This window comes from Takifugu flavidus, chromosome 5, assembly GCF_003711565.1.
Source record: "Takifugu flavidus isolate HTHZ2018 chromosome 5, ASM371156v2, whole genome shotgun sequence".
NCBI lineage: Eukaryota > Metazoa > Chordata > Actinopteri > Tetraodontiformes > Tetraodontidae > Takifugu > Takifugu flavidus.
Genome location: NC_079524.1, coordinates 3,542,205 through 3,561,050, shown reverse-complemented (window position 1 = coordinate 3,561,050; position 18,846 = coordinate 3,542,205). Strand labels below are relative to the sequence as shown.

The 18,846-nt window shown below is 44.2% G+C and overlaps 1 protein-coding gene across 3 annotated transcripts in view; it reads left to right on the top strand.

Annotated features, from left to right (window-relative positions):
• Positions 1 to 18,846, top strand: part of adamts3 (ADAM metallopeptidase with thrombospondin type 1 motif, 3) — a 74,074-nt gene that overhangs the window by 32,850 nt on the left and 22,378 nt on the right. For all 3 annotated transcript variants that reach the window (XM_057033508.1, XM_057033507.1, XM_057033509.1), the window contains exons 5-8: positions 12 to 208; positions 6,964 to 7,047; positions 8,199 to 8,355; positions 13,958 to 14,063. In XM_057033508.1, the coding sequence (XP_056889488.1) occupies positions 12 to 208; positions 6,964 to 7,047; positions 8,199 to 8,355; positions 13,958 to 14,063 (544 nt within the window). The remainder of the gene's footprint in view (positions 1 to 11; positions 209 to 6,963; positions 7,048 to 8,198; positions 8,356 to 13,957; positions 14,064 to 18,846) is intronic.

Below are 18,846 nucleotides of genomic sequence, written 5' to 3'. Positions count from 1 at the left end.
TTCCTATGCAGAGGCAGAGCTGGATGCCCCTGGGACTCTTGACTCCCTGACCCAGCAGGTCAATGACACTGTTAAGCGTCGCCGCCGCCGCCGAGACGCTGGGGAGGACGACTACAACATAGAAATCCTACTGGGGGTGGATGACTCTGTTGTTCGCTTTCATGGCAAGGAGCACGTGCAGAATTACCTCCTCACGCTCATGAATATTGTAAGTCACCATTTTGAATAGCGCTAAAAGGGGCTTATGATGTAGAAGCCCCACGGAGACCCCATGGTCGATGGTCTATGTGTTGCTGTATCTGTTTTGAAGTCATCAGTCAAGCAGCCTGTTCCCGAGGTTATTATTTGGTAGGATGTTTTATTGAATATTCTTTTAGAGATTCAGGCACACGTTAGTGATCGCAAATTAATTTAATATAATCAAAGCGTGTCTGAGGAATTGATTTTACACTTTGCATCTTTTTGAGGTTGTAAAAGGATTTAATGAGATCCGTTTTGGTCTCCCGCCAAACTATCGGCTACATTCAGCTCCCACAAGCATCTGCATCCATTCACAGAACCATGTCTTTGTTCAGAGTTCCGTTGAAGTTATTTTTACCTTTTAAATTGAAGTTGTTTTTTGTTTCCTTTATTCAGATGTTAAAGCAGAACTAATAAGCACTCAATTTTCTCTTCCAGGACCTTAAGCTCCCCTCCCCCTAAGCTCTGATCTGCTCTGAGATCCACTTTCTGTTACCAGCAACATTGAGATGCTCCCTCCGGAACCTTCTCGGTGTTGTATATGCAACATAGCTGGTGGTTAATCACATGTATCAGTGCATATATTACACTTCTCAGCATGCCAAGACACATTTATTAACCCCTCGTGATAACGTAACCACTGTTCAGTCCACAAGGAGCACGTTCCACCACAGGCATTTCCTTTGCTGCGTCTGCTTTCACTGTGGTGGCCCCTCATTGGGATCAAGACTTAATCAAGAAACCCCCCTTTCTCACATTCTTCCATCATCTCTCTTTTGCCATCATTAGAGTCACCCTCCCCGAGGCATTTCCACGCCGAGACCTTCCTTGAATGAGACATTTCAGTGAGATGGCGAAGAATAAACAAGGCCCACATCATCTTCGGTCCATTTTCTGACCCGAGCCGTGTCCTTGCTGTGCATTAGCCATCGGTCCGCTGGCGATCAAACCTCAGGAACTCTGGATGGCTGTGCGCCACAAGCTTGAAAACAGGCGCGTCGTCAAAGCAGCACAGCTAATCGTTAACAATGTTTTCGCCTCAGATGGCTTCGCTGTTTATCAGTGGGAGATCCATACAGCAGGCGTGAGCAGGAGGGGGGCGCCATTGATTTAGTTTCACTTGGAAACTAGCTGTTGATTGCAGAGAGAACGGCTGGTGATTTGCTGAGCCTTTCCTATATATGTTATTGTCGTTATATGGGGTGCGAGACATGGTGCAGCCGTGCACGTTCCATGCAGCCTTTTTAGCTTCTGTAGCCTGTAAGATCATGGGACGCTGTTTCAGGTCCATTGATCATACTTGTAACGTGTCAAAGCTGCAGTGCAGAACTTCTGCGTCCTTAATGAGGCTTCACAGTCAGCATATTAATGAAGTCATCAGCTCTGACAGGCTTTGAGCTGCTGGAGCTCATCCTGACACCTTCTTGCTGCTTAGAGGCTTTAAAATGCTTTTTTTGGAGAACTGCTAGGAGTCAGTGACCTATCAGCATCATGAAAGGAGAGGTGCAAATCCGGAATGGTTTACTGGAGTTTCAAAGAGGGGAAGCTCATTCATTACACACACAAACACACATACACAAACAAACACACGCACCCTCTCCAGACCACAATTAAACTGATCATTAGAATCCACCCACAGTCAAATGCTCGTGTACTGTATACGCGTGCAGAGTGTATACACTCTGTTGTCTGGTTCAGCAATAAAATTTTAAAGGCGTGCATGACATGAAGTGCAAGGTTATGCATGTGAAGTGCACGTAAAAGAGGAGTCGCCCTTCAATGTTAATGCTAAATTGGTGGCACAGGAACCTCATCAGGTCCAATATTTAAAAAAGAAACAACACGGTGTTTTTCTAGGCAGCAGTAATCAGCCCCGCCAGAGTGAGCTCTTCAGAGTGAATCACGATCCTGTTATTATGGTTGAAAAGCTACTGATTTCCAAGCTAAAGACAGGTCAAACGTTTAACAATCAACTGAGAATTCAGATGTGAAAAAAGGGTGTTTTTAAGGCTGTTGGGCCCTGAATCACCTCTGTTCCCACCTCTGTTCCCACCTCTCTTTCACTGATGTTGCTCCCTTCTCTCACGAGTATGTTACTATTTAATGACTTTGCATTATAGGCTTTGAATCAATATTGATTGAAGGTACTAGAGATTTAACTTTTCATGGCTCAGCACGCATGCCTGCAGGCTTCTCTTCACTAGCTGTATGTTCAAGACTCATTTATACACAATATTCATCACAGATTCCTTATTAAAACATTTTTCTTGTGTCTAACTGACCAAAATAAAGCACAAATTTAATTTCTCAAAGGTGAGATTGCTTGATTCTCCATTTTGAGCCAACATAATGTGACATCCAAGTTTTAGTCAGCAGGACAGTCTTGGTTTCATAAATCAAATTGCTCCCAATTCAGTGAGGAGCACTTGGAGAGTGTTGACATCCTGCAAGTCATCACATGTTCCCCAAAATCAAATTTTGCCAGAAGTGATTATAAGACATTTAAAAAGGGATGATAATTAATACCAATCAGTAGACAGCCGCAGAACTAATAGAACCTCATAAACTCAACAAACATGCGTCCAAGTCTCTGCAAGTGTGAAAACTGAAGGGTTATGCTGTCAGTTCCTCCACGCACCAGCGGCCTTTAGATCTGCCTGACACCTGCGTTCCCAGGTCCTCTCAGCGTGCCCTCCATGCTGCATATGGTGACGCGCTCCCATCCCACTCGGCGCTTCCTTGCAAAAGCAGCTTCTGTTGCTGGATCAGCCTGGATCCCCATGTGTTTGGATCTGGGTTCAAATTCTCCCATCAGATGTGACAATTCTGTTATATGGACCAGATCAGCCATGAAAATATAATCAAAGCCCAGCCTTGTGATTTTGAGTTCAGCCAATAACGTTTACTAATGCCGTTTTTCTTTGAGGGTTCTGCAACAGGTCGTTGCATTAAGCAGCAGCGTCCCACCTAAAAGACGTCTGCTGAGAGAGGCGCAGGAGTCGAGCAGCGACTCGTAACCGCTGTTTGAGATTCTCAGCATGTCTCCCACTTGAGCTTTTACTGACTGGTTAATGATTCATGGAACAGCGCGGGGATTCTTTTTAAAGTTCCTGAGCTGTTTCTCTGATCGACAGTGCAATTCTGTATGCCGCGTCCAAATTACCCCTCGAGACGAAGGCGCCGCCTTCAGAGCATAACTTTTTTCACCTTTCTCGGTAGATTTTCTGGTCAGCTTTGACTGATGTCAACGGGTCTTGTGATCACTACGGAGCTTAAGTGGACCTTTCTCCCACATGTGTCAGCCCGGCTGTCCCTCCAGAGTGTAGGTCTGCATGCAGTAATTGTGACAGCCAGCAGTTCAGAGCTAACAAAGAGAATATTAAGCTATATTTAGTCAAAGGAACTACTTTTTTAGCACACGCTTCTTTCATTCCTGACTCTCTAGAGCTTTTCAAATCTGCAGTGTTTTTCCTTATTTCCGTCACAATCTAACTAGTTAATACCAACATTTTTCCCCACGCTGATTTACTCACACAGATGCATATTTTGCCTAATCTTCGATCTTCTTTCCACAACTTCAGTGAATAATGGCCACATTTAATGAGCATAACCAGTAAAACTGGGCAAATTACCATCTCGATCTCAGCCAAGTGATTAGAATCTGCAGAAGTCCTGTCTTGAGTCCTCCAGGTTTATTTATTTCCCCGTTTCCCTCTTCTCGCTCCTCTTTTCCTATGATTTCTCCAGAGCCTCCGTGCGTCTGTGCATCAGAGGCTTTAATTGACTGGACTATTTGTGGAGCCAGTTAATCTGTGTGTCCATCTCAATAGTCAACATATGGCCTCCGTTCTGTGGCACAATAAGAATGAACTGTGCTCTGCTTTTGTTACCTTTGTCGTGACTAATGAGGCTGGAGTGCTGAGATCAGCACCGTCTTTAATAATTGTCGCCGGAGCGCAGGTGCAGCACGACAAGTGATCCTCTGGTGAAGGGATTCTGTCTTTTCCCATGTTCTCTCTCATGATATTCCAGACACAGACAGCCACCGCATCAATCCATTTATTGGCAACGGTGCCTGCCCTGAAATCTCCGTGCCATTCCGACGTTTTGCTCCTTTCCAAAGAAAAACCGTCTGTCACTTGCATGAGAATTGTGAAGAGGATACAAAATTCTGCACAAAGGCTCGTTTTCTCTATGCTTCTACGCCCGGCACAGTCTGTTTCCTACAGTAATGACACTTTTAAAGGCTGCGGGGCTCAAACCTTCCTGTCAGTTTGACTAATTATTGCAGAATCATGTGGGGGGGGCACAATACTGTTGAAAATGTAGAAACCAAAAATATCTAAGGAAGCAGAAATGAGTTCTTTTGAGAACTTTGAGTCAAGCACTACTTTTTGATTTCTGTTGGTGGCTTTTAAGTATTACAAAGCTCCTTCCTGGGCCACTATGCTGTGCTCATTTATGCATATCTGTTCTCTTTAAGTCAGCCAACATTTACACAACTATTCATCCGCTCTTTTATAAACCCAAGCCTTTCCCTTCTTTCAGTGTGATTGTTGTGAGGCAGTTGGACAGGATCTCAAATATTTTTAGTTTCTGCTGCGTCACTGAAGGATGGAAGTAAGAGTTCTGGCTTTTTTATAATGAGGACCACTTCCTGGGAGTGTCACTGTGGAAGACCTGGGCTAATTCGTGAAGCAGAAGCCAGTGATGCTCTGCTGAACAGCCGAAGAGCTCTGGCAATCTGAGAGTAATCCAGAGAAAATTGGATGCTAGTGTCTTCTAAAAGTCCAAGCAATTGTGTTAGTTTTAATTTTCCCATTAGGCAGATACTGTATGTCAGACCCACAAATCATTTCCATTTATTTTCTTCCTGCTCCTGAATGTTCATTATTCAGAGAGCCCAAGGGTTTGAATATGAATGTGCATATCTGTTGGTCTGCTTACGTAATTGCGGCAACCATGGTGACCTTTCCAGATTGTATCTCACCACCCACCCAGTGTCACCGGGGGGAGCCTGAAACTGACTCTGCATGAGATAAAAGTGGGAATAGATGGATGTTTTAAGATGCAACTGTCAGCTTTAATCTGGCACATTTCATTGAGTAATTCAGTAAGGAAATCACGGAATCGGCGTCGGTTCCTGTGACATTTACCGTTGTGTCCAATCATGATTAATTAACACCTTAATCAGTTGTAATTACATCCGAGTTGAGTTGAGAGCTGAGCCAGCAGTGAGGATTGTAATTTACTCATCTGCTCCCTATCGTCTGTATCATCATTGTAGTCACCTGTTCTCTGGCGCCACCACGAAAGTTGACAACAATAATAATATTTTTGAGTGAAATACTTCATATTTTATGCAGTAATTCAGTGAGAGCACCACTGAACTCTGTATAAAAGTGACACTGTTCAGGCAAATCTAATTGAGTTACATTTTTTTTTAAAAGCTGAAGGGACCAAACTTGACACAATGTTACATGTAATATATTTTTTAAAATCCTTCCTGTTTTATCTTTTAGGAAACTGTTGACTTAATTAAAGCAACGTCATTTGGCCTGCGATGAAAGCGCACGCACGTCTCAGCCGGCGACGGCTCTTTTACCTTATTTAATAAACTTCTGACGCGGCCTGCCGCCACTTTGAGGATAAGAGAGAAGAAGGGAACCTGTCGGGAAGCTGTGATGTTTCCTTGTCTCACAACATGTGAATGAGCGGATCATGGCGTGACTGAGACAGCTTTTAGTATCTTAGCTGGGCCCGAGGGGCAGACAGGCCGCAGCTGCGCGTTCAGCAGCTTTTCTCTCGCCTTTTCTAAGTCACCCTCCACCGCATCGTTGCCTCTTACAGCCCGATACAGACAACTGGCAAGACCTCAGGCAACAGAAAATAATGACTTGAGATTGATATTGAGACCAGAGTATACGCGCTACGGTTGTTTGCTTAGCCCTGAATTCATGCAGGCTAATTGTAATCATATTCCTGCAGGTTCACAAGCCTCGGCGTCGGCAGCTGTGCTGTTTCAGAGATGACACGCGTGCTCCGGATGTCTGATCGCATGCTGTTTAAACGTATTATTCGCCTTTTCAACCATGTGTGGTGGAAAGAACGCTGGCATATTGTGAAGCGTAGCGGCGAGACTGCAGTGAGAAATCACTGGTCCATAAAAACCCAAGACCCAGAGTGTCACTGACAAATGTTCACAGCTACTAACGAGGTCTTTCCTATATGGTGTCAGGCAGCTGGAGAAAGGCTTGATTTGTTCACTGATTCTATTCATATATTAGTGGATACAGTCATGCGTGTGCTTTAATGGCAAACCAGCAGCGGCATGCACGGTGAGAGTGATGGGAGATGATGCACTCATGCTACTCTGGGATTCATCTTTAAATGACATGGATACAATATTTATATTTCTAGTTTGCTGTATTTTTCTATCATGTAATCGGAGAATTTGAGGTATTGAGGTAAATTGCAGTTTAAAGTAGAACTTTTCCAGTTTGACAGGTCTAGTGGGGAAAGATGTGGTGCATCTGGTGTGTTCAGTGAACAGAGTGCTGGCACTGGTCTGTGATTGCACCCAATCAGCGGGCCAAGGACATTTAGCCCACGTTCTCCCTCTCTGCAAAAAAAAAAAGGCCCGCAATTAACGGGACAGTTGAAAGTAATGTCGTTTCTTTGTCTATAATGGTCCTGTGACAAAATGTCCCATTTGGTTTCCAGGTGAATGAGATTTACCACGAGGAGTCGCTGGGAGTTCACATCAACGTGGTGCTGGTGCGGATGATCATGCTGGGCTACGCCAAGGTGAGTTCCCAGTTCCAGTTTCTCTGTAACACACCAGCGGTTTTTAGAAAGTGTTTGAAAGTGGGAAAGAGAAAAGTAGCAAATTAGATTTAACTCCATGTGATGCATTGTGAGCTGCGCAATCTGAGGTCCAATTGAAAATGTCTTTGGAATTCCCGGATGAACTGGAATAAGAAAGAAAGCTCTCTGTCCCAACTGATGATCGGGAGGTCTCAGGCAGTGATGACGCCAGCCCCTCCGCATGGCAATTATGTGCACAGCAATTTGTTGTCTTTGCACGGGGGAAGGATCTGACCCAGGGACGACGCCTCAGTGGGGGGAGAGAACAGAAATCAGTCCAGCTTCAGTGTGATTACAGCAGCCACGGAAACACCCACAAAGCCATTCTTCTCAGCACTCAACTCAGCCTGTTTGGAAAGTGCTCCTGCATTCTCATAATTCAGTGGCAGTCACAATGGCAATAGAGCACCGCATTTAGTGATGTGGTGTAAAATAGACATAAATACGTGAGGACGCCGGCCGTTCTTTATGCAAATCTCACAGCCTTCATTAAGGCTGCGGAGATGGTAAATGGGAGAAAGGGCATGCTGATTATAGAGGTCTGGCCACTTTCTCTGCTGTTCACCACTGATGTAGGAGAATCACACTTATATGTGAGTTAATTGGCATTGACTTAATAATGTGTACCCACCCAGCTTATAGTGCTTTTAATAAGATGAAGAGAGCAAATTCATTTTGGCATTTGTTTGCTCCACTTCCATTAGCTGCTACTGAAATGTCTGTGCATGTTTAATTCATCAATGGGCCAACAAGGAATTCCACTGTATTTTTATGATCGACTGCAGTATTTCAGGTCGGCGCATGTGTCGGATCACGCTCCCACCCCCCTCCATCACCTTACTGATGGAGGCAAGGCAACTGCTAGCTCAGAGATAGTCCCAAAATTAGACTGTGCTCCAGTCTGTCCTATAAATGGCTGCATCGTTGGGTGCTCGGACCCGGACCAGGTTGAGATTCCAAGAGAAGCAGTGTGTTTCATGCTTGTTTACACTTGTGTTCTCCAGTTTCTTTCAGAAACAATTGTACTGGGGGTGGGGGGGTGGGGGGTGTCTGAGTTCACGCAGTAAGTTTCTCTCATTCTCCCTTCTCAGTCAATCAGCCTCATCGAGCGAGGGAACCCTTCCCGGAGCCTTGAGAACGTGTGCCGTTGGGCCTTTGTGCAGCAGAAAAGCGATCCCGATCATGCGGAACACCACGACCATGCAATCTTCCTCACTCGCCAGGGCTTCGGCCCCACCGGCATGCAGGGTAAGAAGCTGGTTTCAGATCATCCATTTGGATCCACAGCAGGGCTAATTCACATGTCCAGAAATCTGTGTCTTCTGTTGACGACAGTGAGGAGAAAATCAAAACCTTCCCCAGGAAAGCTCCTCATCTCAGATGTTTACCCCGTAAACAACCACTACATTGGTTTTGCCCACAGGCTTTAAAAAACGAATGAATCCCAAACGCTAAAGGAAGATTATTCACAAGAGTGGGAGCATTAGCCAGCAACATATACGCAGGAGTTCATGATAAAGGACGACAGGCTTTCAGAAAAATGTTAAAATCCAGACTACAGGTGTTATGAGCTCTGCCAACACTTCAGGTGTTGTTTGTAGGTGCTGCTGTTCGTCAGTCCCGTTACAGATGGGAAACAATCAAACCCACAGCACCACAGAACCTGTGTCAAGTGTAAGAAAAACACCTTCAGCATCTCTGTTTGAGGCCAAGCTGATGAAAAGGAGCAGGAAGACTCATTTCTCCTATGGCTGTTATTATAACACTTATTATTTATATAATAACTCCAAATGGCCCAATATGGGTGTTGTCATTATTACAACTGCCTGGTGGGGGCAGTGTGGAGTGGGTTGCAATCATTTTCATTTAAGATATTATACGCACATTAAACGCATAAAGTGACGATTGTATTGTTTAAATCCAGTCAGGTAATGTTTCTAACTCCTTAAAGCTCAGCAACTGTTTAAAGAAGCCATGTTGAGGATTTAGTGACCCCTAGAGGTGGGAGTGCAGCTAATAGACCAGAACTGCTGCACTCAAAACCCTCCTTTTCAAGACCGTCGGAATCTGTGGTGGCTGTTCTAGAACAAAATGGATTTCTCCATTGGACTCTCTAATTGATCTGTGTACTGTAGCCATTCTGGGGGCTTCAATATTTCTGTATGTATCTACTAAAACCAATGAATATGCTAAGTTGTTCATTTTCAAACATGTGACTAGAAGAGAAATACACAGGAGACCTTTAACTGGTGAGAGACTTACGCTGAGGTTGTTTGATCAATACTCTTTGGAGGACTAAACAAACATCACACGCATCAATTCTTGGGTCTGTTTTTATTCGTTTGAACATGAAAAACACGGTCGAATGAAAACACCTCTATATTATATTGAATTCCTTTGTGGTGGACTTTGATATTTTTCTCTAAAATAAGTGACAGGAGTGTGCGATGAAGCGGGTGCTACTGGACTGGACCTTCTCCTTTTTTAGCAGATCTTTTAATTCTGCTGCATCATTATGGAATTGGAGAAGATTAAAAGACGACGTCTCTTGAGAGGTTGGAGGAGGAATCCACCTCAAGATAGAGGGAAATGTGTCCGTCATTGGGTTTGAATTTGTGCTGTCTTGATGCGGCAATGAGAAGACATGAAGGTTTCTCTGTTTGAGGTTGTTTTTTTTTTTTAAAAAAAGGAGATTCTTAGTGGCTGAAATTGCTGTTTGAGTTTAGATGGTTGTGAAATCCGTGAATGTCAGACTGACTAAGACCAGTTGGGAGTTTTTATTAGCGCTTTCTTCCCGGCCCAGTTATCAGCCCTTCATTGTGCTGAAGCGGATCGTGTGTGTGTGTGTGTGTGTGTGTGTGTGTGTGCGTGTTTGTACAGTAATCTGCTGTGTCAGTCTCCAACAGGACTGAATCCTGCAGTGGCTACAAGCCTGCTGGTGGCGGCTGGTGTTTTCATTTGACCTTTCACCTCTTGGGAGCGTGCTTGGGGATCAGTTTTTAATTTCCTGCTCTCACGCCTCTCTCCAGACAGGAAGCTGCTTCCCAAAACAGCACGAGGACTCATTTGTAGCGGATCATTAAAGGTGCCAGACGTGTGAGTCCACATTGTCCCAGGTGTTAATGGTGCCTCCACTAAAGAAGTGCTCCGGTCTGATGTCAGGACTCCACATTTGGTGCCACACGTCTCAGACCTCTCAAGGCTCTTACATTTCTCATCCTCAGTTGGTTACAGTACATTTGTGACTCTAGTAGAAGGAGCATGAGGGACGTGTAAATGTCCACGACCCAGAACATCCACTTTCACGTTCTATTAAGAGAACACTTGAGACACTTGAGCTTTAAAAATAAAGTGTGTGGACATGGTAGGGATTGTCTCCCTGCAGCCATCAGTTGTAATTAAATTGAGTTCAAAGTTCCATCAAACTAATTTACTTCAGGACGTATGAATTCTGCCTGCAGCCGTGCGCAGTGTGGTGAGCTCGTGTCAGCACGGGCGGGCTTTGTGTGCAGGCGGGTTCTTGTTTCTGGCTGTCAACAAGTCCGGACCGTTGGAGTGAATGTGAGTGTTCTCATCCAGTATTTCCATTAGTTGTTTTAGTTTCTGCTGGTTTTAACCACTAACCTTTCCCTAAAAGTTCCTGGACTCCTGCCTTTTGGATGCATTATTTGTGATTCAAAACAAACAGTGAAAGTGAACTAGAACTTTAGCAAAAGACTGATTTATAAAACTGAACCAACTACTTTTTTTGAGCTCAGAACTGGAACTGGAATTGCTTTAAACGGCTCTTGTTGACCTCAACTGGCCGAGGTTGCTGCTGAAATACAGGAAATACAAGTCTTGTTTTGTTCTTTGTCACCACCAGACAATTTCAAATGCTTACCTTGTGAGAAAACCTTTTTCTTTTTTAATATTAATCATCAGCAGGTAGCTATCTGATATCAATTATAATAAAACACGATTTCTTTCCTGTGGTTCACCATAGGTCAAATCTATTCAATTCCCTCTTTTAGACAAACAAAGAGCAAAGGAAACATTTACAATCATCTTGTGCTTATTGTCTGATTTTGTGCCGCTAACACGATGTCATTAAGCTCTTTTATTTGAACATGACCTGTTTTGAAATTGATTCCTTTTCTTGGGTGGAAACAGAAAAGTATTGAGCAGATTTTACTGAGTGAGAGGGAAGAATAGAAATGACCGAGCCTCTCAAAGACCCCAGAAAGTAAAATATATTGATCCATTTTTGAGGTGGCATTTGCGCATTTCATTAGCTTACCTAATTAGCGTTCAGTGTTGCACGCTGTTTTTCCACTATATAAAAAGCCAATGTTTTGATCCTTTAAGCAAAAATTGATTGTTGTTGTTTCCACTTTATACATATTTAATGAGAGGAAGTGGGAAAGAGTGTATACCTTCCATATTTCCATACATATAGGTCAGATTTCACAGAAAGCATAAAAACATGCATTTGTATGTGATGTAGCATGACTGCAGCTGCACTTTATCAGGAAAGAAGCAGATTTAATGGGGAAAAAAACCCTCAGCAGTGTTCCATATGAGGCACTTAATATCACACAACAATATCGATTAGAGGATATTGTTGTTTCAGATCCATCCATGGAAAAAACTATTTTTGGAAAGTCCATCTTGATAAAAAGATCAAAATGGATTCTCATGAAGCGACTCCCTTTGGTTCAGCCTGAGGGGCCACAGTTATTTATGAGATCTCACAGAGGTATTAACATGGCACGATTTGGACGGAAATCAATTTGGAGCTTATTAAAACCTTGGTGTCATTTAAAAAGGTCATACAGGGGTCACCAAGGCAAATTTGATGAAGGTTTTCTCTTCGGAGAGGAGTCTGATGATTGGAAGCTTCTATCAGCCGTGCTGTGGTGACGCACGAGCACACCAGAATTTATTTCCTCTGTGAAGTGTCTGGAAACGTTAGACGCTAAAGGAGTTACTGTAAGTCGTGTCCCATTTATTCCCCGTGCTTGGCAGGAAAGATCTTCCACAACGGGATTGGACTGTGTGAGGCTTCGTGGCAGCAGTGTCTATTATAACGTCGGCACGTCCTGTTGCTTCATGTTGTGTCAAAACATAAATGCAGAACAGGGAAAAATGATGATTTACTGGCTGTCAGAAAATATCAGACTACAAGATACATCCTGCTCGCTCAGCATAAACACTGATTTAAAAAATGTCTAAACCTGTTTTTTCAAACAAAAGATTTGTTATTTCAGGCTTCAGTTTAAAAATATGTCACGAATCATCTTCAAATTCCAGAATCCCAGGGCCTGACTCCCAACAAGCAACAGTGGCAGGAAAAACTCCCCTTTAACAGGAAGAAACCTGGAGCAGGACCAGGCTCATGTAGGGGGACCCTCCTGCTGATGGGGGCTGGGAGGAGAGGAGAGGAGAGGAGAGGAGAGGAGAGGAGAGGAGAGGAGAGGAGAGGAGAGGAGAGGAGAGGAGAGAATGGGAAGAAGGCAGTGCTGAGAGTCTCTCAGTTGTTTCCTGGGTCCCCCTGAAACAGGGCCAATAACCATTTTTCCCCATGCTAATTACTTCACATTCCAATCGTCATCTTAAAAATAAGTCAATATTGAATCGTTGATCCAAATCAGCACTTGAGTTCACAACAGCTCCTTAATCATGGATCTAAACACGGGCTGAGTGATTTGGATGATCTCATTTCCCTCCACATGCAAGTTCCAGAGTAAATCAAAGCCAAATCCCAAGAGGATTAGAGGCTTACGCACACCAAGCAAACACTTGTTTTGGTCACGAGTCGTCCTTTGATTTTACAGAATGGTCGTTTTAGTCTTGCAGCAAGCGTATGCTAACCACGGCGCACCTGAATGGTTGTGCAGCTGCTTGATTCCATTTCTCCAATTTCCCCCCCCCCAAAAAAATCCACATTTGGCCGAACAGCTGTGCAACCGTCTCCATCGCAGTGCCGGGATTAAACAAGGAGACACATGTCTGTCCTAAATTTGGCTGTGTTGCAGCGCGTCAGTGCTGCCGGCAGTGACGTCTCACTCTGCTGTATTAGTGTTTATATCGTGTTTACAGCAGCTGATGCAACATCTTGCAAACGAGGCGCAGGAAGCAGCGCGGCAGCAGAGCTGTGAGTCGGTCACAATCCAAAACGGATGCTGACAATCACAGAAATGTCTCCTTCCTGCCTCGTCCTGCAATAATCCTGTGGTATGTGCTGTCTAAGCTCATCTTCTGCATCTTACATCAGAATGAGTGCAAGGAAACGGACAGTGGCTGGACAGAGGGACACAATTATCGCCACCTCCATTTATGGGCTTTTTTCTTTTGTAAAAAGTAGCTGAATTCCTTCTAAATTAGGGGAACTTTGCAGGAAAAATGATCATTATTACAGAACCTAAAGAAGATGGACTCACCGCTTCATCTTTGCTTTGCTGCTTCATTAAAAGAATAACAGAAATGACTCATGAAAACCATTTGAGAGGAAATCGTGGTCGGGGAGCGCTCCCGTGTTTTAAATCAGCACTTTTAAAAGCTCATTCTAAAGCTTTCTCCATGAGCCTCACAATTGGCCAACCTTGGATTTAATGATGAAAGAATAAACTGCAGACGCCACGTTACCTTATAATTGAGCTGAGATTGGCCTCAGCGCTCAAGGGCTTAGATAATCATGTGAAGTCCACATCTGCAAAAGTGTTTCTTGCTGGCGTCTTATTGTTCGAAATGATTTATTAATTTCATATGAATCTGCCCATTGCTCTCGCTCGCAGTAGTCGTGGTCGTGACATTAGAGGTGGCTATGATGTGCAGGTTTGTCTGATGCCGTCTCCCTGATGTCCTCCAGGTTACGCTCCTGTCACCGGGATGTGTCACCCTGTTCGCAGCTGCACCCTCAACCACGAAGACGGCTTCTCCTCCGCCTTTGTCGTGGCTCATGAGACCGGACATGTGTATGTACTCTGGTGCTCCAACTCTGGAAGCTTCTCTGTCTCTCTCTGTCTCTCTCTCTCTCTCTCTCTCTCTCTCACACACACACACACCACACACACACACACACACGTCCTTCTGCACGTCCAACCTCTGAATACATCCCACGTGGTGCCCACGCTTCCGGTGATGCTTTCACAGACAACAGCAAAGACACCCCCCCCCCCGTCACAACTCTTTGCATGGACCAACACACAAGACAAGCAAGGCTGATGTACTTCACACACAGAGTAACAAACTTAATGACACAATGGAGAGCAATCTGCTTTTATTTAACTCTTGTCTATAGCAAGGACTACAGCCGCGTTTTTATTCATTTAATGGCTAATAGATTTCCATTGTTCAATGAAAGCCTTTCAAAATCAGTACATTTGTGGTGTTTCTAGTTGGTTACTAGCACATGGATGCAGCACTACAGTCGTAACACACACGTCGATGTCAATCATGACGAGGTGCGGAGCTCTCCAAGGTGCTGATCTTGACGAAAAACAACACTCTGAATCTTTTAATTCATTTTGACTGGTCGCAGTCGTGCTGTTTTGTTTTTAAGAAAAGGCATCACTGGCGTCAGACTGCGGCAAAGTGCAGCCGTGATGCACGAGGCAGAATCAGTCAGAAGAGATAAAGAAGCAGGTTTTAAAAGCACAGTTGATTTTCGGGGGCGGCAGAGGGAGGCTGCGACTGGACTCTGACAGAAACTGAAGCATGAAACGTGTTGCTGATGTGCCCCTGAGCAAAACCCAAGTGTTACAGCATCGTAACAGTTGTGAGTTGCTCTGAGAGCTCACCAGTGGGGCACAGAGGCACGAGGCTCCCATCAGGCTCCACTCAGCTTCTGTGTAGACGTCCCATTGAGTGAGGGTCCATTAGCTCAACGTGAAATTACGAGAAGGAGAAGCTGCTCCTTTGTGTCACAAATGTGAAATATATAATTAGAGGATTTCCAAGTGTTGCAACAGGTTTTTGCTGGTTTGAAGTTTGTGCTTCAGGCCGCCCCCAGCTGAACAGGGGCCCAAAGCAAGATTTTCAAGAGGGGTTCTCTAATCGTAGGGTTGCCACTCATCCCGTAAGATGAGGAATCATCCCAAATAATACGGAACAATCGACACGTGTCTGTCACACGCGGTAACAGTAAATGTGAAAATAATGTTTCGTAATTTTGAAAAATCAATGTTGGCCGGTTTTTCTTCTAAAGAAACACTCGGGACTGTGACAGTGCCGACTCTTCCTCTCTGGAATGAGCTTGTCATCGTCCAATCAATAATCATAATGAGCTTATCAAACTACAATCTGGTTGATAGATAAGCTCGCAGGGACAGGGAAAGTAATCTGAACACATAGTTCTGCTTAATCACATGTAGCTCACTGTTCCCCGCTAAGAAAGTGTGATTGTCTCCAGGCTGCTATACAGGTCGTAGGTTCACTTTAACAGTAATGTAGTTAAAAAAAAACAGCTTTATTTATTGCTATAAGCAGTCATGTGGGTGCACCAAAGCAGGCTAAATAATGTAAGGTTGGTGGGACTAAAGGAGACCTAACAGGATGTTGTCTGAGTGTTTGAAAGGTTCTCGTGGAGGGACTTGGTGTGGACGCTGATGGGAAGTGTGAGATTGGGAGGGAGCACAGGAACTGGCAGCGGTGCTGGACACAGATCAGCTCCCAAGACTGGGGCTGAGCCGCCTTTTGAGGCAATCGGCTGCATTGATCCCTTTGTGATCACATTATGGATCAAAGGCTCGTTCCTTTAAAAAGCCAAAGGAAAGCGAGGATTCGTCTGGGGGTCCGTGTTCCCGGACGTGTCTAAAGAGCCAGCGCAGGAGAGGAAAGCGTTCACGCCAGTCAAGCACAAACGACACCAGCTCAACATCAGATGGAACCCGACTGTGGAACTGTCAGATATTCCCCGCAGCGGAACTACTTAGTAAGGCCAATCTAAAGGCAGAGGTCGATGGAGACTCAGCATTGGAGTGATGATGGGCTCATCTGAGTCTGACAATGGAGGAAGATTTAAAAAGCCTTTTTTCAAATTGACATTAAGAGAAGTGAAGAAATAGCTACCGTGTGAGAAGCCTCAAAGGCAGATATGAGAGGGAAATTCATGGCCACTCCGAAGAATAGAGAGAATCTGAGCAGGATTAATATTTACAAAAGGGAATAAAAGATAAGGAATTAGATTTGGTCCGGACACTTCTGATGGGAAATTTCAGGAACTCTGCAAGCTTAAAAACGATGTTATTATTATTATTATTATTATTATTATTATTATTATTATTATTATTATTATTATTATTATTATTATTATTATATTATTATTATTATTTTATTTGTTATTTAATAATAATAAAGCAGAATATGCTGTTTATAGATAAAACAAGCTTTTATAAATGGGAAGGTAAAATAGGGAAAATATCAGTCAGACAGTTAAGGATGGAAAAAAAATCTTTCCTAATACTGAACCAGTTATAAAACTGCGGATAAACACCTTTTGTTGCTAATGATGTAAACAGGATATTCCAACCATATAATGAAAAGCTATATACATTTTCCATAACTCCCAATACTTTAGAAGACGATATAGAGCAGCAGACCTGCCAAAGCTTCAATCTCAGGATTCAGATGGGTTAGAATCATCCATAGCCCAACGGGAATTCACCGGGATATGGGGGACTTTCAGTGGAATATTATAAAGCCTTTGCAGATACTGTTGTACCTGGATTTTAAGATTCAGATACGACTTGTAAGGTACTAAAATTTAAGCAATCAGGGGAAACATAAATAATTATAAATCAATTATAGAATAAAAATAAAATAAAGGTATTTGAAAATGTGTTTTTTCTTTGACCATAAATCACTCGGCTGCACACGTTTCTATTCTCTAAACGGCCAGCAGGCGGCGATGATGCGCTAAAGCGCTCCAGAAAACTGTTATTACGTTTTGGCTGTATGAGTACCAGCTGTCAGTTGATCACTTTTGACTGTTTAAAACTAAATACACAAAGGCGTGTAAAACCGTAACGATGCTGCGAAATAATCTTATCTCAGTACAATTTAAGTGGTTTTTCACTTTTGTTTTAACAGCATTCCCAGAGCTTCTCTCTGTTTTGATTTTTGTGTTTGCCATCTCTGCAGCCTCTGATTGCTGATTGGTCACATGTTGATTTTTTAGACAATCAGGGGAGGGTGGATGAAGGACTGGATGAGGGGCTCGGCGACGGATTTGGAGAGTAACGGCCGGACTCGGGACATCATTTTGAGCAGCAAAATGGCAGCTTTTGTGACAGATTTGATGTGTAAATGGAGGAGAGGTTGGAAGCAGGATGATGCTCAGGTTATGGGTGATGTAGCAGCCAGCGACCTGGGGCAGAAGATCCTAAAACTTTGGTGCCACCACCACGAGCTCTGTTTTCTTGCTGTTAAGTTTGACTAAATTAGATGACGTCCAAACATTGAGTGTTTTGTAGTACACCCCCCCCCTCCCTCTCTCTCTCTTTTTCACTCTCTCCCTCACTCTCCCTCTCTCTTTCACTCTCTCTCCCTCACTCTCCCTCTCTCTCTTGCACCCTCTCTCCCTCTCTCTCCCTCACTCTCCCTCGCTCTCCCTCTCTCTCTCTTGCACCCTTTCTCTCCCTCTCTCTTTTACTCTCTCCCTCATTCTCCCTCTCTCTCCTCCCTCTCTCTCTCCCTCTCTCTTTCACTCTCTCCCTCTCTCTCCCTCTCCCTCTCTCTCCCTCTCTCTCCCTCTCTCTTTCACTCTGTCCCTCACTCTCCCTCGCTCTCCCTCTCTCTCTCTTGCACCCTCTCTCCCTCACTCTCCCTCGCTCTCCCTCTCTCTCTTGCACCCTCTCTCTCCCTCTCTCTTTCACTCTCTCGATCACTCTCCCTCTCTCTCCCTCTCTCTTTCACTCTCTCCCTCACTCTCCCTCTCTCTCCCTCTCTCTTTCACTCTCTCCCTCACTCTCCCTCTCTCTCTCTCTCTCTTGCACCCTCTCTCTCCCTCTCTCTTTCACTCTCTCCCTCACTCTCCCTCTCTCCTCTCCCTCTCTCCTCTCTCTTTCACTCTCTCCTCACTCTCCCTCTCTCTTTCACTCTCTCCCTCACTCTCCCTCGCTCTCCCTCTCTCTCTTGCACCCTCTCTTGGCTTTTCCTTTCTTGCTGTTCAGCTTCTTATTCTCATCCCTCATGCATCTCCTGACCCTGCTACTGACAGCCACCGTTGGTCACAGGGACAGAAAGGTCTAAGAACCAAGCCCTCGTTGGATAATATTCATACAATATTTAATAAAACACACTGTGCACTAATTTCTTCAGAATTCACCCAGCGCAGTTTCACATTTAATGCAGGAATTTAATTTGCTGTCATTTCCTCTCCCGTCTCCCGTCTCTGATGAGCACATGATGTCATCAGAGACGTCCGACCGATGTCTGCTTGGTTTCTCAGTTGTGTGTGTGTGTATGTGTGTGTGTGTTTGTGTTCTTTAAGTGTCCAGGAAAAGCTGTGGAGAGCTGAGAATTCAATCAAAACCTGTGCGTGCTGGTTTCTAAGCAACCTTCACATCCAGCATGTTCCCTATCAAAATATATTGACGTGACGCACATGAAGACACGTCGCATTGGCCCTATAGCATTCGGCCATTAAATAGTTCCGTTTACATTTTCTCCTGATAATACAGCAGCTTCCACCTTGTCACCGGAGAGACAACGTGTTTATAAGCCTGCATTTACTCGACCACACATGCCAGATGAATA